Here is a 16701-nt window from a genome sequence, read left to right on the forward strand (position 1 = left end):
GTTGGCGGAATATTATCCGAGCCTTTCTGGGTTTGAGATGTTTTGCAGAACTTGCCAGAGCCCATTTCTATCTTGAGACATCGATGTCCAAGACCCAATCCTTTATCCAGTATCACACAGAACCCAGCGTGCTTCCCAGCAGGGTATCAACATCATGAGGGCAGCAGACGAGGAATCATCAAGCAGCCGTAGGCAGTCATCGTCTTCGGAAACAGATGTCGAGTCACAACACATCACTTACGCCACAACATCCGGGGACATTCACCACGCAACCTCTCACGTTTCGGGCCACGATGCCTTCGAACCAGACCAGACTGGTGTTCCAGATAGTCAGATTCCGTACCACGAGGCGGGCGATGAGATATACGACCGGCTATCGCGGACGCGAAAGGCTGCTATCGTAGCTGTGCTGTCGTTTGGGGCGTTTCTATCGCCAATATCGAGCACGTCGGTGCTGGCGGCCACACCAGAAGTTGCCAAAGACTATGGCACCACCGGTAGTATCATCAACGTGAGCAATGCCGCATACATGGTTGTTATGGCACTGTCCCCTCTTGTTTGGGGACCAATGAGCCAGGTGTTCGGAAGACGAGTTGTAAGTGCCCATCATCTAATTCTTTGATAGGGCCTGTTCCCCAGGGTTCTGATAGCCATGATGGTCCCGTATGCCTTGTACACATGTGCTGACATTGTACATAGGTATCTTTGGCTTCGTCCGCCATGTTCTTTCTGCTGAGTCTCGCAACTGCACTGGCACCTAATTTGGCCTCATTCATCGTCTTCCGAGCCGCTTCAGCCTTTGGTGGAACGGCCTTTATTCTCATTGGGCCCGCGTGTGTCGGGTAAGCGTTTTGCGTGTTTCTTTCAGTCAATTGCCTCATGAGGGATATATCTTCTTGGTCAATTTTGGACAAGAAGCGTATACGAGTAGAACAGCATGACTCCTCGAGAAACACATCGGACTTATGTCCCAACTGCTTTCATACGCTGGTGGTTATCAACTCGGCTGCTCTCTTTCGCAAGCACGAATAATGAAGAAAGCACTGACACTTGAACAGTGATATCTATCGTCCAACAGAACGTGGGACAGCTATGGGTTGGTTCTTGACCGGCACACTGGTTGGGCCTGCATTTGGTCCTTTCCTGGGTGGTATCATTGTGACATATTCGTCATGGAGAACCATCTTCTGGCTACAGACAGCGCTGGCTGCTGCTGGAGTTCTTGGCGTGTACTTTGTCGTACCAGAGACAGCCCATCACTTGAAGATTAACGACTTGGAGTCGTTCTCTCGAAAGAAAAAGACTTTTGCGATCCTCAGCATGATCAGTCCGATGAGGGTGCTGAGGCTCTTCAGGTACTTGAATGTTGCGCTGGTAGCCGTGGGCAGCGCGTCCTTGACATGGAACATGTACAGTCTTCTGACTCCGATCCGATACGTCCTGAACCCGCGGTTCAATTTGGAATCCCCGCTGTTGTCGGGTCTGTTCTATCTGGCACCTGGATTCGGATACCTGCTGGGGACGTTTTTCGGTGGTCGTTGGGCCGACTACACTGTGAAGCAGTGGATCAAGAAGCGAGGAGGCGTCCGGATACCGGAGGACCGACTTCGGTCCACGCTGCCTTTCATGGGCGTAATTATCCCTGGAAGCATGTTAGTGTATGGCTGGACCGTGGACCAGGAAGTTGGGGGCATCCCCGTCCCTGTGATTGCCATGTTTGTACAGGGTGTTGCGCAGCTGTTCTGCTTCCCTTCCTACAACACGTACTGCATCGACGTGATGCCCGGGCAAGGGGCAGAAGTGGCGGCGACCAATTTCTTTATGAGATACCTGATCGGTTGCGTGGCGTCGGCTGTGGTCCTGCCAGCAGTCGAGGGGGTTGGCATCGGATGGTTCTCAACCATCACGGCCGCGTACTTGGTTGCTTCAGCTCTGGCCACAGTGGCTGCGATCCGATGGGGGAAGGGATGGCGAGAGAGCATGCAGGCCAAGCTCGAGGGTCGAAGGGAGCAGAAAAAGGCCGAGGGAGGAGAGCACCAAGGCAAGGGCGTTGAGGCTGTGGAGGAAGAGCTGGGATTGGACAGCCAAGAAAAGGCCCGTCAAATGAAGGAGACCGAGACATTGGCTGCGAGGTAGTTTATAGAGGGAGAGTGGTGATATTGCACTCTGGTGACTTCCTGGTGCAATATAATTGGCCGAATGAGTATATACTGAATGAGACAAGCAGTCAAACAAGGTATCAGGGATGGAATGCGTAATTCTTGGAGTGTGTACTTGTGCCCTGGAGACCGGAAGAAGGTTGTGTGATATGCCCCTTGAGTAGTAAATGACTGATTTACAACTGTTTGAGCTTCCTTTAGGAACTCGGTACCATCTCAGGACGGGATGCAAGTGCCACACTCTTTTTTGACACCTACTGTGTCAGGGAGAACAAGGGCAAATGCTGAAATTGTGAGACAAGATCAAGTAAAAGGAGATGCTACGTGGTACGCAATATTGAACTGAACGCCATCCACGGACTCGGGCTGACACTCCGATGTGTCGTTGTCTGACTGTTGCATTCAGCCTTGAATCTATCTTACTCAGAGTGGGAGAACTCTTGGCTCCAGCTCTGGGGTATTGTGGCCTGTGGCTGGAGATGACGCTGCTGACACCACCATGCAATGCCGCTGGTGCCGCGCGTGGAGCGTCTTAATCGGCCGCCAGAAGTGGGCTGCCGGTGGGAGGCGAGCTGTGGCGTTGCTAAATAAAGACGGCGCCGGAGAGGTAAACGCCTGTTGAAGGCGATGGAGAGCGGCCGACTTGTTGAGAGAGAGCATGGGCAAGCATGGGCCGTGACGAGAGCAAACAAGGCCATAGCCGCAATCTCGTCCATCTCATATAACCATACGGGATGGATGTGTGCGTCAAGCATCGATCCGCGGCTCCAATCAATCAGTGTCACATTGTGGTGCTATGCGATAGGGCACGGCGGAGCTGGGGACAGATTTGGGGAATCCGGGCCGGGAATCTCGAGGGGGTGAGATGAAGATTCCTGGGCTCAAAGGTCGAAACAAGATGAAATGCTTCGCGTTGTGGCATGGGAGGCATGCAGGGCTGCCAGGTCCGACGTGGTGACTGGTGGACACGAGCATTGGCGTCACGGCGAGACCCGCTTGTTCAAAATGATTCTGGAGCTATCCCACGAGATGGAGATTACTCACTCTCGCCAGAGCCCAGCCAAATGGCGCCCGCCGCAGATTCCGTTTAGCTTCGATATGCAAGTGTGTGCGAATGGATGGACCTGACCTGCTGGGTCAGGAGATGAACGAGACCCATCCGTCCTCAGGTATGGCGAGAAACTTGGAACAACAAGGCGCCCTGGTCCTGTTCCTGTTCCTGGGGATAGAGAGCAAACATCGTCGACAACAAGCTTCTCTGGCAGTGAATGTGGGAGACGTTCCGATGCCATGAGATGTTCGTCAAGGATCACCTCTTGGCCACCGGTTTTGCCAGCAGAATCGCCGGCGACACGTTACACGGCCGAAACACGACCACGGGGACCATGACGTGGAACGGCCTGGCCGTCGCCGGGTGTCGTTTGAGAGAGAAAGAGGCGTTTTGAGGGTCTGTCTCTACCCGAACCCGTATCTGAGGAGTGAGTTGGATCGATGAACCAAAAAACAAAGTTGCCGATACGAAAAGCCATGGTCCATCGCCCAGCCTCGGGACTGCCCCAAGCAAGATCCAGATGTCTCCTCCAACACGATGATGAGCTAATAACGAACCTGCACTATGTCAGCAACCGGCTTGCCTCCTGGCCTGGCCATTCCAGGCAAGCTGCGAATTGGCAGGCCTCATCCCCTGTTCCCTTGGCCTTCAAAGGGCCCATTTCTAGTTCGTGTCAGTCAGTGACTGACCCCTTGGCAATCTCGCCGTTACGGCGGCTCCATCTGCGTGGGCGTCGAGCAATGTGCTGTTTATTAATGTCAAGCTCGTGGGGCCGTCCCTTGGTGCTGGTCCTCGCTCGAGGGTGCCACCTGTGGCGTCTGTTACGAGGCAAGAGGACAAGGTGATATCTTGGCCAAATGCGCCCTAGCGGGATGGCCTTGTCAGGGTGCAAGAGGCTGTTGAAGGAAAAGTGTCAGCTTTAGAGGCCCGCCGGTAGTTAGAATAGAGTCAACGGCTCTGTAGCCTAGACCGGAAGAGGCAGCAAACTTCTTGATACGCCATGCAACCTGGTCAGAGTGAGACCGGCGGTGGAGAGAAAGATGCAGTGAGAATCACCTTCAGCATGGGCATATCTGCCAGGCATTCACCGGCACGAATTTCTGGAATCGACATCCCCAGGTTCGGCCGTCTCAATATCCCCAGCATCGGGTTACCAGCCCAATATGTGAGGAGGACAACGAACTGAAAGCTGAGACTGAGGGACGCGTGGCGGGAGGACCCTCAACAGCGTCTTCTCAGGGCCTTCAGGGCCACCGACGATCTCCCACAGACCGAAGGGGGTGCGACCACTGTCCGCTAGGGGGTTCGCTTATCCGAGACTGGTCGTCCAGGCTTGAGAGGGAACGTTGACAAGCGTCCCGTCAATAGAGAAGGCGAAAGAGGAGGGTCGCTTCGGTAACTCATTCGTTCAACTCCAAGGGCCCAAGTTTGCTGAGGACCTCGTTCCAGCCTTCTAGGGCAGGTTGTCGCATCTGTGGTACTATTGAACCGATCCGCAGGCGCTCAGAGCATCCATGATTAAGGGACCGACTGCTTCCATCTTCTGGAAACAACGACCAACGCCCGACAATTACGAGTCCCACGGGCGATTCTTCGGGATGTGGCCGCCTCCCCACTCAAACAGCCGCGTTGTGCTGTGTAGGTGGCGATTGACAGGCGGCTCAAAGCACGAGGTGCGGCGGTCCTGATGCTCAGGTGTCGATCAGGAGTTCGGGACGCGCAACCACCGTACTGTAGTGAGTGTCCCTCTCTGTCAGAAGCCTCTGGAGCAGCAGCAGAGAGCCACGAGAGCCTCTTGTCTTTCCTAACGAAAGGGGCTTGAACCAAGGGGCGGATTGACCCTCGCTCGTGGACCCACAGACCCACGAGCCCCCGACTCGCTTCTGGCTGGGATGAGGCCTGGAGACTTGCTGGGATATGGCGCAATAACAGGGGATGCAAGGCTCGGGTCAAGGCTTGTGAAGCTGATACTGCTGCTGCTGTTGCTGCTGCTGTTGCTGGTTGTGATTGTCAGTGATTGTCCTCGACGTACAGAAGATGCAACAGCTAGTGAAGCAACCAATGGAGCCGTCAGCTGCACTGCGTTTCCACGGCAGCGGAACAAAAAGCGCCCGTCTTCAAAGGTAAAAAAACGCGCAACGACGCTGCGATGACATTATCGATGGGGGATGAGAAATGGCCGATGGTTTGTTGTTGACAAGCATTGATGATTGATGATGGCCGTTCCATGTCAGATCAGCGTGGATTGGACCGGGCCCTCTCCCAATCCAGGCCAGCGATTCCCCCGACAGCTTCTCACGCTCGCGCTCTCGTTGGACAGCATGTGTCTCTGGCGCCGCCCATTGGCTGCAGGGCTCTCCGCCCGGCAACGCCGTCCCATTGGGTGTTGGCTCAAGGGCCATTCAGAGCGCTCGTTGAGGTGATTCCCTGGTGCGTCGAGGGGCCCGGGGAGAGGATTGAGTGGTGACCAGCCCCCACCCTTTACTGTTTTTGGAGCCTCCATGTTCCATCTTGCCAAAGCTTGAACGGGACGGGGGTGCTGGACTGGACTTCTTTCCATCATTTTCTCCCAAATGCCAGAGGTATCTTTGCGGCGAAACTTGGCTGCCAATGTACTTTTCCGCATGCCTCACTGGGGGTCAGCTTCGGGTTAGAATCCATCCAGGCGGAGAAGGGAAACACCTTGTTGTAACACGCCCATGATCGCAGTGGGCATCTTGCGGCCCTCACCTCGGGTTTCTAAGTATGGACTCGAGAGACTGGAGTCTGTTCGTACACTAGACTACAGTGTCAGCTGTGTTCTTCTCTCGCGGGTGCAAACCAACCCGAGGTCGCTCTGCCACAGTACTCGTATCAAACCTCCATCTCAGCACAGCCATTCCATCGGAGTCGCCAAGCCACTGCGCTCCCTCCCGCCAACCACTGTGTGCCCCGGGCCTGCCGATGGCTACGTTGCCCTCTGAGAGTTGCTCTTCAGCGCTTCGCAGACCGCGCCGCCACCACCACGGAGGACACGCAAGGGCTAAAACCGTACAGTAGGTCAGCTCAGGAATAGCACCGTACCTGGCAGACAAGAGTAGATGCGACTACGCACCCCCTTCCCTCCCTAGGTCCCCTTAGCGGACCCCGTAGCGGGCCCCTCCCCTGGCCACACTTGGTTCTTGCCTACCCCGTCCCCCTATCGCTCTCTGCAAGGCCCTGACCCTGGGATGCCAATCCCTTGTCCCGTGTCCGCAATCCCCTGCTCGTGCCTCTCCTGGCCTGGCTTCGCTTTTTTTTTTCTTCTTCTCTTCCCTCTCCTATCTCTTCTTGGCCGACTCTTTTTCCTCTTCCCTTCCCCCTCCTTTCTCTTCCACCCCCCGTCAACGCCCTTCGCTCTCCGGCCTGTCCATCGTCGTACTCGACGCCGTCGTTTTCCTCTTCTCAATCGCGAATTCAAAGGCACCGCGCTGCTCATCAAGCTTCGCGCTGCTTTTCATTTGCTTTTGCGTTGCGTCGCGTGATAGTCGTGTTCAGTCTCTTTTATCTACCTGCCTTCGTCTGATGACGAGGTAGCGACGTCGCCCACCAACTTCCGCTCCTCGCCGGACTTCATCTTTCGTCGGTTCCCTTCACAGGTTGTCTCGACGACTGCCAGTCGTTACTTGAATTGCTTTCCGGCCAAATTCGCCAGTTTCCGCAAACCGTTGACTTAATTCCTCGATGACGGCCGGCTCCACCTCGACATTCGCTCTGTCCTAGGCTCCCTAATTTTCGCAACCTCAATCTCACATAAACAACACATCACCCTCAACTTGCCACACGCACACAACAACACCCACCGCAGCGACTCGATCGACCCAAGGCCTAAGCGTGCCAGACTTCCCAGCCTAGCATGCAGCGGCGCCATTCAGTCACCATGGCCGCCCGCAACAACAGCTCGCGAGTCCCTCTGGGCAGGAAGATTGACCCCCTGCTTCCATACTCAATTATTTCCGAAAAGACCAAGAAGCCCCGGCTTCGTCTGCGCTCTCTCTTCGGCCACTGCCATTACCGAAGAGTATTTACTTGGCTCATCGGCATCGCCTTCCTCGTCACTCTGATCTTCGTCAAGTCCAGGAAATCCGGATATGGTGGCTACAACATCGGTGGTACCAGGACCCAAGAGCCCGTCGCAACCGCCACTGTCATCAACACCAACGGCGAGCCCGTTGTGATGCTGACTGGTGACATGGACGGTGACGGAAAGCTGGAGACTGTCCCCGAGGATGAGTATGTCACGGCGGATCAGAAGAAGGAGGTTGCCGAGCAGCTTCAGAAAATGCCCTGGTTGAGATTCCCTCAGTATGTCACCCCTTGGCTGGTCTTCCCCCCCGCATTGCTAACCTCCTTCATAGCCTGGATGGTTACTTCCATGGCCTCCGGACCATCGTCGCCAAGACCAGTCTGGTGCCCGAGTATCCCAATGTTACCGAGAAGGCTCCCCTGCCATCTCCCGCTATGAACGACCATGTTCCCAAGCCCAAGAAGTACAGCCCTTATGAGCAGTCCAGCGACATCAAGACTTGCTACCTCGATTCGAAGAAGACGGTCCCCGCCCCGGATCTGTATGCCTACAACGGTGTTCCTCAGCACATGCCCGATCCTGCTATTGGCTCTTACAAGCTTCTGGGTATTCGGGATGATGTTTGCTTTGACCGTTTTAGCCGATATGGCCCGTACGGTCTTGGTTACAGCAGAGCCCACGGTGGTTTGGATACTGGACTCGACACCGAGAGCTCCGGCAACGAGGCCATCTGGGCCGAGACTGGCAAGATCAACTACATCGATGTGAACTGGGCCGAGGCCCAGGAAGCTTGCTACAAGGCCAACAAGCACCGCTTCAAGCAGGTCAGCCCCGAGACTCAGGAGCTTCAGGAAGGCTCCACCAAGAAGGGCCGCATTGCTGTCGTCGTCCGTACCTACACTGGTTTCAAGTGGACTGAGCTTGCTGTCCTGAACTTCCGTGCCTTGATCAACGAGCTGTCTCTCCGATCTGGTGGTGAATACCAGGTTCACTTCCTGATGCAGGTTCGCAACATTGATGAGCCCATTTGGTCCGACAAGTGGACGGTGCAGCGCATCATCAATGACAATGTCCCCGCCGAGTTCCGTGGCCTCGTTTCGCTCTGGAGCGAGCCTCAGATGAGGCTCATGTACCCCGGCCGATTTGGCGAGACCATTGAGAACCCTAGTGGTGCCGATATCCACGGTATCTACCGCAGTGCTCACTTCCCTCTCCAAGTCTTTGCCATGCAGCACCCCGAGTACGAGCACTACTGGAACTGGGAGATGGACATGCGATACCTGGGCAGCTACTACGAGTTCTTTGACCGTCTCGGCAAGTGGGCTAAGGAGCAGCCTCGTACCCTTCTCTGGGAGCGCAGCGCTCGCTACTACATTCCCCCTTACCACGGCACCTGGGAGAACTTTTCCCAGAGCGTCCAGCACGACACTCTTGCCTCTGGCCGTGCCCCCATCTTCGGTCCCTTGTCCTTCGAGGGTAAGGAGCAGCTTCGACACGACGAGTGGGGTCAGACCATGATGCCTCCCTCTTGCAGCTCGGATGCCCCTGATCGATCCAAGTGCGGTGTTGGCGAGGACGCCGATATCATCACCCTCAACCCGCTTTTCGATACGGAGCAGTCTGGTTGGGTCTTCTCGGACGATGCTACAGGCTACAAGGCCCCCCCTCCCCGACGATGCGCCATCATCACTGCCTCTCGTCTGAGCCGTCGCCTACTCATGTCAATGCACGAGGAGGTGTGGCGATACCACCACACCATGTTCTCGGAGATGTTCCCTCCCACCGTGGCCCTGCATCACGGTATGAAGGGTGTGTACGCGCCTCATCCTGTCTTCCTGGACCGAGCCTGGTACCCCTTCAGCGAGATTGACGCTGCCTTCAACGCTGGCCGAGACCATTCAACATCAGGCCCTGGCAGCCCCTTCGACCAGCTCAACGAGCACAACCACAAGGGTACCAGCTGGTACTTCAACAGCGAGTTCGGTGGTCTCCTGTGGCGCCGATGGCTGGGCTATGCGCAGATGGATGGTCGTGGAAAGCACGGTGGTCGTGCCAACGAGGGACGGGAACGAGGTGGCAAGACGGAGGAAATGGATGAGCACAGCAGCGGCCGGTTATGTCTGCGTGGTATGCTGGTGCATCCCATCAAGTTCGAGCATCCTTCGGAGAAGCCGTAATGAGAACATCACTCACCATGTCGCCGTCATGAGCAAGGCGACGCCACCTCTCCCCCCTCGACCAGCGCACACGACAGACACCACACGCACATACGCATTTGCAGGAGCATCTGTACAAATATACCCACGACACCCGAGCCGCCAGACATCCATCCGAGCGAGACGAGACGAGATCAGCGCAGCGCAGCGCGGCGCAGAAGTCATCAGCCATGATGAAAGGGGAGACGACGCGAATTCTCTGCATCCATTTTACCCGATTCTTGTTCGACCCGACTTGTATGCCCTCTGTTTACGGACCAACCAGCGGACTTGGCCTAGACCTACCTAGACACTTTATTATTTGAACCTCGTTTTTATCTCTTCACTTCCACGTTTGGGTACTTTCGCCAGCAAGGGGTTCCAGAACGCCGTCCTAATCAATCCCTGTCCGCTGGGAATCAAAGGTTGTCTGCCTTTTTTTCAACACAAAAACTCTTTTAACCTTATTCGACTGTTTCTTCTTGTTTTTTTTTTTTTAACCCCGACTGTTGTTGTCATTTTAAATGTGTGGCATGTTGTTTCTGGGTACGAGGCATCCGGGACCAGGAGCGGAAAGGTTCTCCGCCCATGCTACGGGGCGTTTGGGATGGGGGACATTTGGGAAGACACATGTGAACAACGGTGCTACTTGTATAGATTCGATCTAGTATTAGAAGAGGTGGTAGTTAGGTGTGAAATTTACCTGGGGTTTGAAACGAGTTTCTCTCCTTGTTAATCATTCATCTTCTCCCTGTGGCGTTGGCTCCAAATTGTGGCCACGTCCTTTCGGCGTTGAGACGGCAACGGCGACTGCATTCGATGTAACCGTGTCCTAACCCAAGCTAGCACCAAAGTACCATCTGCAGCTATCCCACCGGCGTCAAAGGACAGGCTCAAATGGTAAGCATCACTCACCGCATTTTCTAAAGGCTTGTTTGGCCAATGCCAAGCTTCAGGGCAATCATCTCTTGGGGAACGTCAAAGATAAGGCAAATTGCTACCTCGGGAGCTACCTAGCTTATTACCAATACAGCATAGTATCATCTTCAATGGATGCTAGACAGCGGATACCTCTGTCACTACCAGCCACCTTGGATAGCTCAGATAGCACCTGGCTAGTTCTACTCGAACCAAGGAAGACCAAAGGCAATAGATAGACTGGATTGGTCTGATGCTCGCCAATCTACTGCTGTTGGTCTTCTTGGATGCTCTTCCACAAGCGGGGTGTAGCTCTATGAATTCAGCAGATAAAATAGCACTCATGTCATAAGCCCTGAAAGCCAGCATGAACGCGTAAAGTGCATGTAGTCATTCGTTCCCAATATACGAGATAATCCTTCCAACCCCCCCCAGCCCAGTCGTCGTTCACTCATTCAATGACGCCTTTCCACTCGCCAACCTCCGTGTCTCATCCCAGCCAAACCCAAATCCCATGTTGGCCGTTTACCCGTCAGAAAAACAAACACAATATTCCACATCCAATCATCTCACACAGGTAGCCAACTGTCCCCTGTCCGCTTCATCCTAGACTACCCTTGTGGGTAGAAAGACTTTGTGATGCAAACCAAGGCTTTTCAGGCCAAGGAACCAAGCTGAGCAGGACAACTTGATATCCATATCAACCAAAAACACCGCCGAAAACGCTAGATGCAGTAGACGCGGTTTGAAGAATAAAAAAAAAAAAAAGAGTCCCTCCCCAGGTATCAAACGCCCCCAAGACGCCATCAACACCTTTGAACGCCACGGCGACCGAGGCCCCCGAAAGAACAAGCAGAAATACTAGCTGGGCCAAAGTGACCCAGAAGTATGAATCTGATGTGGTTAGAAACGTGCTAGCGTCTCAGAGCTGTTTCTTATTGTCATTGTATCGCCTCTGGTGTAGCAAGAGTCCGAGGTCCACGCAGCAGTTACAAGACCACACATCGTGAACCATGTATTGTAGCCTCCTACTTCCTCAGAACCGCGTCGTAGATGCTCATAAGACCAGTGATGGCGGTGCCAGTCAAGATTCCCTTGTAGCCGCCATAGATGGCGTTGTTGAGGCGCACAATCGACATATCGTTGAGAAGACCGCCAAAGTTAACGCCCTGTCCATAGACGACAAACGAGATGAGGGCCTTGACAATGCTGAAGGTCAAGGGGTCGACCACATACTCAGCATTGTTGGAGCGAAGGCGACCGCGGGTGGGTGGCGTCCTGGTGGCGCTCAAGTTGAAGAAGTAGCCCAGGAAGCTGGGGACGGCGACGCTGGTGAAGATCCAGGTCAAGGTTGGGGACCAGAAGCTGGACGTGAGGAGCAGGAACATGTCGGGGACGTAGACAGGGTAGTCGGAGGTGCCGAGGAACTGGATGGCGGGAATGGTGAAGGCGTAAATGTTGCCTAGAACCTCGCGACGGACATTCCAAAGCTCCCAGGCGGCGACGCAGAAGAGGACGCTCGTGACAGTGCTGAGAGTGTCGCGCGTCGCATGGCTGACCTCGGTGATACCACTCTCTTCATAAATCGACGAGACGCGCTGGCGCACGGCGCTGGCCGAGCGATCTACCGCGAGTGCCACATCGGCGGGTGTGGCAGGCAGCGGGATGCGCGCCGCGACCTGAGAGAGAGCCCGACCGGGGGTCTCGACGAGCGCGGTCGATATAGCTTGGGGAGAAGCTGCTTGAGGGGATGCAGCTTCGGGAGAAGCATCGTCGCTCCTGTACATGCCAAAGAAGGCCTGGTCAGCTTTGGTGGTCTAGGGAGCAATGCGCAAGCTCCTCTTTTGGCCAACACAAGACGCGCGCTTGCGCAACGCGCAGTTTCAACGCGACAAGACGACCAAGGAGCTCGGAATGGCGACTCACTCAGGGGTAATCTCTTCAGAGAGCTTTGTCGTCGTCCGTCGGCGGGAGACCTTGAGGGGTCTGTCGGCCTCGTCGCGCATCACCTCTCTCTTGACGGGCGAGCCGAGAGCCTTGGAGCGGCTGTTAAAGTAACCCGCCAACTCAGGATCGGTGAGGTAACGCGACGAGTTTTCCGAGAGGTATGTGTCGAGGGCAATACCCAAGTCATCCTTTTTGGAACCGGCGACACTATATCAATTAAAGTCAGCGCGTTGAGGGGCTTATTTGTCGCATCGAGGGGTCGTGATGGAAAGTGGGCGCGTCGCGATGACGCCCGGACTGGGGTATGAATGAGGCGAGTCGAGGCGCAAACAATGGACAAACAAAGGATGCGCTCGAGGGTCACTTGTTCAAGATTGTTGCGCGCACCGTGTAGACAAAGAAACGTAATCGCGGGAAGTGGAAGCAAACGTACTCTTGCAGGCCAAACTGCTGGGCGAGCTGAGCAAGCTCGGGCTTTTTCTTGGTCTTCAGCCAAGAGTTGTAGCTGTGGTTGGACATGGCGATAATATGAGGATGTCGCCTATAATAGACGATACTGGAGAAGTAGAAGGAATGGCTTTAATGGCCTTTTGTGGTTGGTGAGGGCTGGTGGCGCCGTGGGAATTGCTTCAAAGTGGGCGGGCGATGATGATGTTGGCGATGGTGACGATGATGGAGATCTCGCTTGGGCTACGACGGTGTTGGGTGGGTGATGGAGCTGGAGCTGGAGCTGGTGATGGAGGTGGACGGCGCGCGGAGCAAGAGGGCCCGTGTCAGCGGGTCCTGCGTTGTTTATGTTTTTATTGCCCGGTCCCCGCAGATCAACCTGACCGTGTTATGCTTGCCTGTAACGAATGCAGACATGGAGCTGAAGAGCCGCGCTTGGCCACTAAAATCATAGGCGCCTGATTCACTGGAGCTCTAAAAAATGGCCCAGCCATGACCTCACAGCGTGCCTACCTGCATTGGAGCTCCATCTACCGTGGAGAGCTTTCGGATGATGACATTCATCCATTTGTTCCATTGACGCTAGAACGTTTGGACGCGGTTGAACAAGGCAAACAAATTCTGTAACACGACTTGCTTTCTATCAGGATGGGACCTCATAGGCCACATATTAGTTGCCTGCTGTAACACTCTGTTGACCTACTTAGGTATCTTACAGACAGTAATTAGCTCACGGCGAATCTATTCTACTGCTTGATACTTCGAGAACAGACACAATAATGGCCAGGTAAGGCAGTTCTTGGGCCATGGCTTTCGGTTGAAAGAGGATGAGAGGTCCCGTGACGACTAACACCAAGACGAATAACTCAACACCCACCGAACTCTTTACTTGAGCCCATCAATTACTGGTCCGTCAACTCAATAACACGCGAAAAAGTACATTGTACCAATGTTTTTATCCTGCATCATAAGAAACACCATTAAACATTCCTAATATGGGTGTTTACTCCAGCCGCCTCTGCCCTGACGCGTGACGTGTTCTGCGTCTAGAACGCGACTGAGGAATCCAGACCATTGTCGTTGGCCAAGCTAAGCGCTCACATTGCACCCAAATCAATCAACCCAATCAGATGTAACATCGGAGCTGCCCTCAAGTTGACCAAATATCGCTTGTTCAAGGTCTGCCAATCACGAGGCCCATCACTTCTAGGACGACTCATGAGCGTTTCCCAGCAAGGGTAACTCTTACTGTCTATTGGATCATGTACCTCGGTCATTATATCCAACTCGTAAACCTCTCCTGTCCCCTTCTAACGAGCCTGACAGGCACATGGTCATCGTTCATCTTCAGTGTAAGCACTGAAGTAGCGCCTAGGAGCTTGTTGCGGCTTGTGGTCTGCGCCTTGGCGTATACTTCGCGTCTTTGCTCGCGGTCCATCGACTCAACCTGCTCGTCACTTGCCCACTCGTCCACGGCCAGCTCGATACTATGTTCCCGGAAGATGACGGCAAGCGCTGCGATGATCTCGACCTGTGCGATCCTACGACCCAGGCATGACCGTGGGCCGTCGCTGAAGGGGATATAGGCCCCTCTCTCCGGCCGGAAGAGCTGAGAGCTTATGTCTGAGCCTCCATAACCTCCAAAGTCTTCTACTTCCGGCTCTTCTGTATCTGTTTCCTTGGCTACCGGATCCTCGCTCTTGCGGTACCAACGCTCAGGGACCCAGTCATTAATGTCTCCCTCACCTGGGTGGAGTTTGCTTGGTCTCGCAGGCCAGTATCGAGGGTTTCGCTGGATCGACACGGCAACCAGAGACACAACTGTACCCCTTGGAAGGAGGTGTCTCTTCCCATCGACCGTGATGACCTGATCCTGGCCTGGAGTTACCTTCTTAGGGATCTCCACCACAGCAGGTATCATTCGAAGCGTCTCGTTCATGCATGCGCCGAGCATGCTGGCCATCATTGAGTTGACTAGGCCTTCGTATTCCCACGAGCTCGGATCTCTACCCCCAAGAATGTCATCGATATCCTTCTGAAGTCTCCTCTGCGATGCTGGGTTATTTGCCAACTCTAGCAGAATAAAGTGCATGGCGTTGGCTGTTGTCTCATGCCCAGCCACGAGCATGATGAAGGCGTTTCCTTGGATTTCGTCACGGGTCAGTGACCCTTTCTTGGGTTCAGGCCCCTGTTTGCCTTGGGTTTCGCCTGTTCCGTAACTTGACCTGACGAGTTGTCCCATCAAGTCCATGCCTTCGACACGCTCGCCCCGTTGGGCCTCCTGAATCTTTTCATCCATCATTTCCTGCATATACTTGCACCAATCCTCGTGGGCGTCAGCCGCAAGATGGGCCTTTTTGAAGGGCATCAGTCCTGGAAGTTGAGTTAGCACATGACCATCTTGGCAATTTCTATGCTGCCACTTACTCAACAACCAGCGTGGTATAAGCAACAGCATTAGGATGTATTCCAACAGGATAGCAACGGTGCTCACAAAGCTCAGTTTGTGCCCAGCAGAGGGTTCAAGCGAACTATACTTGGCCAACCTTGGGTTTACATCTGCAGGTAGGGTCTCGCCAGGCCACAACGACCGGAAGCCAAATCCCACGTATCCAATGATGTTGAGGGCCAGCCTCATGGTGTCCCGATCCAGAGTGTGAATAGTGCCGCTGTCGTCCTCGTTGGACCCCATCCACATTGTCACCATGCCCTTGGCTTGGTGGATGGACTCCTTGAACACAAGGGCTGCATTCTTCTCGTTAAACGAAGCCGAAGTGACTTTACGGTGCATACGCCAGACAGCACCTTCGGTAGTCAGGACATTGTCTCCAAACTGCTGGAGAATCTCATAAGTCTCGATATACTTGGGGAAGTGCTCACGCCTAGCAGTGATTTGGTGGACGGCCTCGGCGTTGCAGACCATGGTAATAATGAGCTTCGGCGAGACAACCATAAAGATGTCGCCGTATTTTGCGAACCCATCATGGCGCGTGCGATATGAGAAGCCAGGCGTCAAGACTCTACCCAGTTGGCACTTGTTAGGCACGGCTCAGTCAAGGGGGAGAGACACATACTCGAGCCACCTCTCCCACCATGGTTTAGGGAATAGTTTAATGATTGGTGTCCATAATTTGAACGTCAACTGCCACGGCAGGAAGATGGGTGAACACGCTAGATTGGTCAGATGGGGGGTAGTAGTCAAGGGAGGACAGGCGTACGGGCAACGATGTAGGGCAAGCCGCTACGCTTTGCTTCTGCAATGTTTTGTCGCAGACTGGAGATGTATGTGTAGACGGCATAGGCAAGGGCGGCGCCGACGAGGATCAGGACCGATTGCATCGCGTGGCAGCGGCCTGGTGGTTTTCACCGAGATGTTGCAGAGTTGCGTCAATGACGCTGGTTGAGGCTAGGCCGTCAGATAGGCGTCAAGAGTAAGATTACGACTTGGTGATAAGAGACGAGTTTGCGCAGAGCAACAGGTTGATGAAGAGGAGGATGAGAAACTAAAACGATGAGATTTGTCAATTAAGAGGGCGTCCCGCCATCTTCAGTGTTTTCAGTGTTGGCGTTGGCTCTTCCCACACACATTCTGATGCACCCCCTTGTTTCCCGCCCGCCCCGTCCGTCTTGCGTTCCAGACACTAGCTGAGGGGACGTTTCGCTGCAGAGAAAGTCCCCTTAGCTCCAATCGTAGCGTCTTGAAATCATCATGACACCCCATGAGATCCATCCATTGTGCGGCGGCTAAGTCGTCAGTCGAGGACGACATGTTTCCTCAGTGTGACTGTCAGTTTTGAGTGCCGGGTTTACAATGTTACCATGGACACAAACTGCGGTGATGAGTATTTTGCTGAAAAAAGGTTGATTCCGCGAACCCCTTGCTTTCAATCATTCACGACGGGACGTTTTGCCTATTGGAGTTGATGGCATCCGCCTCAA

At 54.3% G+C, this 16701-nt stretch overlaps 4 protein-coding genes across 4 annotated transcripts; 2 read left to right on the forward strand and 2 right to left on the reverse strand.

Annotated features, from left to right (window-relative positions):
• Positions 1-154: 154 nt before the first annotated feature.
• Positions 155-2136, forward strand: NECHADRAFT_41902 (uncharacterized protein; the record flags this gene model as incomplete). The annotated part of the gene is made up of 3 exons (XM_003050722.1): positions 155-595; positions 700-842; positions 1059-2136. 3 exons carry the CDS (start codon positions 155-157, stop codon positions 2134-2136), a joined length of 1662 nt encoding a protein of 553 aa, XP_003050768.1.
• Positions 2137-7108: 4972 nt separating this feature from the next.
• NECHADRAFT_61081 (uncharacterized protein) lies at positions 7109-10168 on the forward strand (the record flags this gene model as incomplete). The annotated part of the gene is made up of 2 exons (XM_003050723.1): positions 7109-7533; positions 7587-10168. 2 exons carry the CDS (start codon positions 7109-7111, stop codon positions 9430-9432), a joined length of 2271 nt encoding a protein of 756 aa, XP_003050769.1. The 3' UTR covers positions 9433-10168.
• Positions 10169-11396: 1228 nt separating this feature from the next.
• On the reverse strand, positions 11397-12834 carry NECHADRAFT_80345 (uncharacterized protein; the record flags this gene model as incomplete). The annotated part of the gene is made up of 3 exons (XM_003051099.1): positions 11397-12147; positions 12295-12522; positions 12749-12834. The coding sequence occupies 3 exons, from the start codon at positions 12832-12834 to the stop codon at positions 11397-11399; spliced, it is 1065 nt and encodes a 354-aa protein (XP_003051145.1).
• A 1204-nt stretch (positions 12835-14038) lies between these two features.
• NECHADRAFT_41367 (uncharacterized protein) lies at positions 14039-16101 on the reverse strand (the record flags this gene model as incomplete). The annotated part of the gene is made up of 4 exons (XM_003051100.1): positions 14039-15135; positions 15190-15782; positions 15837-15933; positions 15981-16101. The coding sequence occupies 4 exons, from the start codon at positions 16099-16101 to the stop codon at positions 14039-14041; spliced, it is 1908 nt and encodes a 635-aa protein (XP_003051146.1).
• Positions 16102-16701: the final 600 nt, after the last annotated feature.

The sequence above is a fragment of the Fusarium vanettenii genome (assembly GCF_000151355.1).
Source record: "Fusarium vanettenii 77-13-4 chromosome 5 genomic scaffold NECHAsca_5_chr5_3_0, whole genome shotgun sequence".
In the NCBI taxonomy this organism is placed as follows: Eukaryota; Fungi; Ascomycota; class Sordariomycetes; order Hypocreales; family Nectriaceae; genus Fusarium; species Fusarium vanettenii.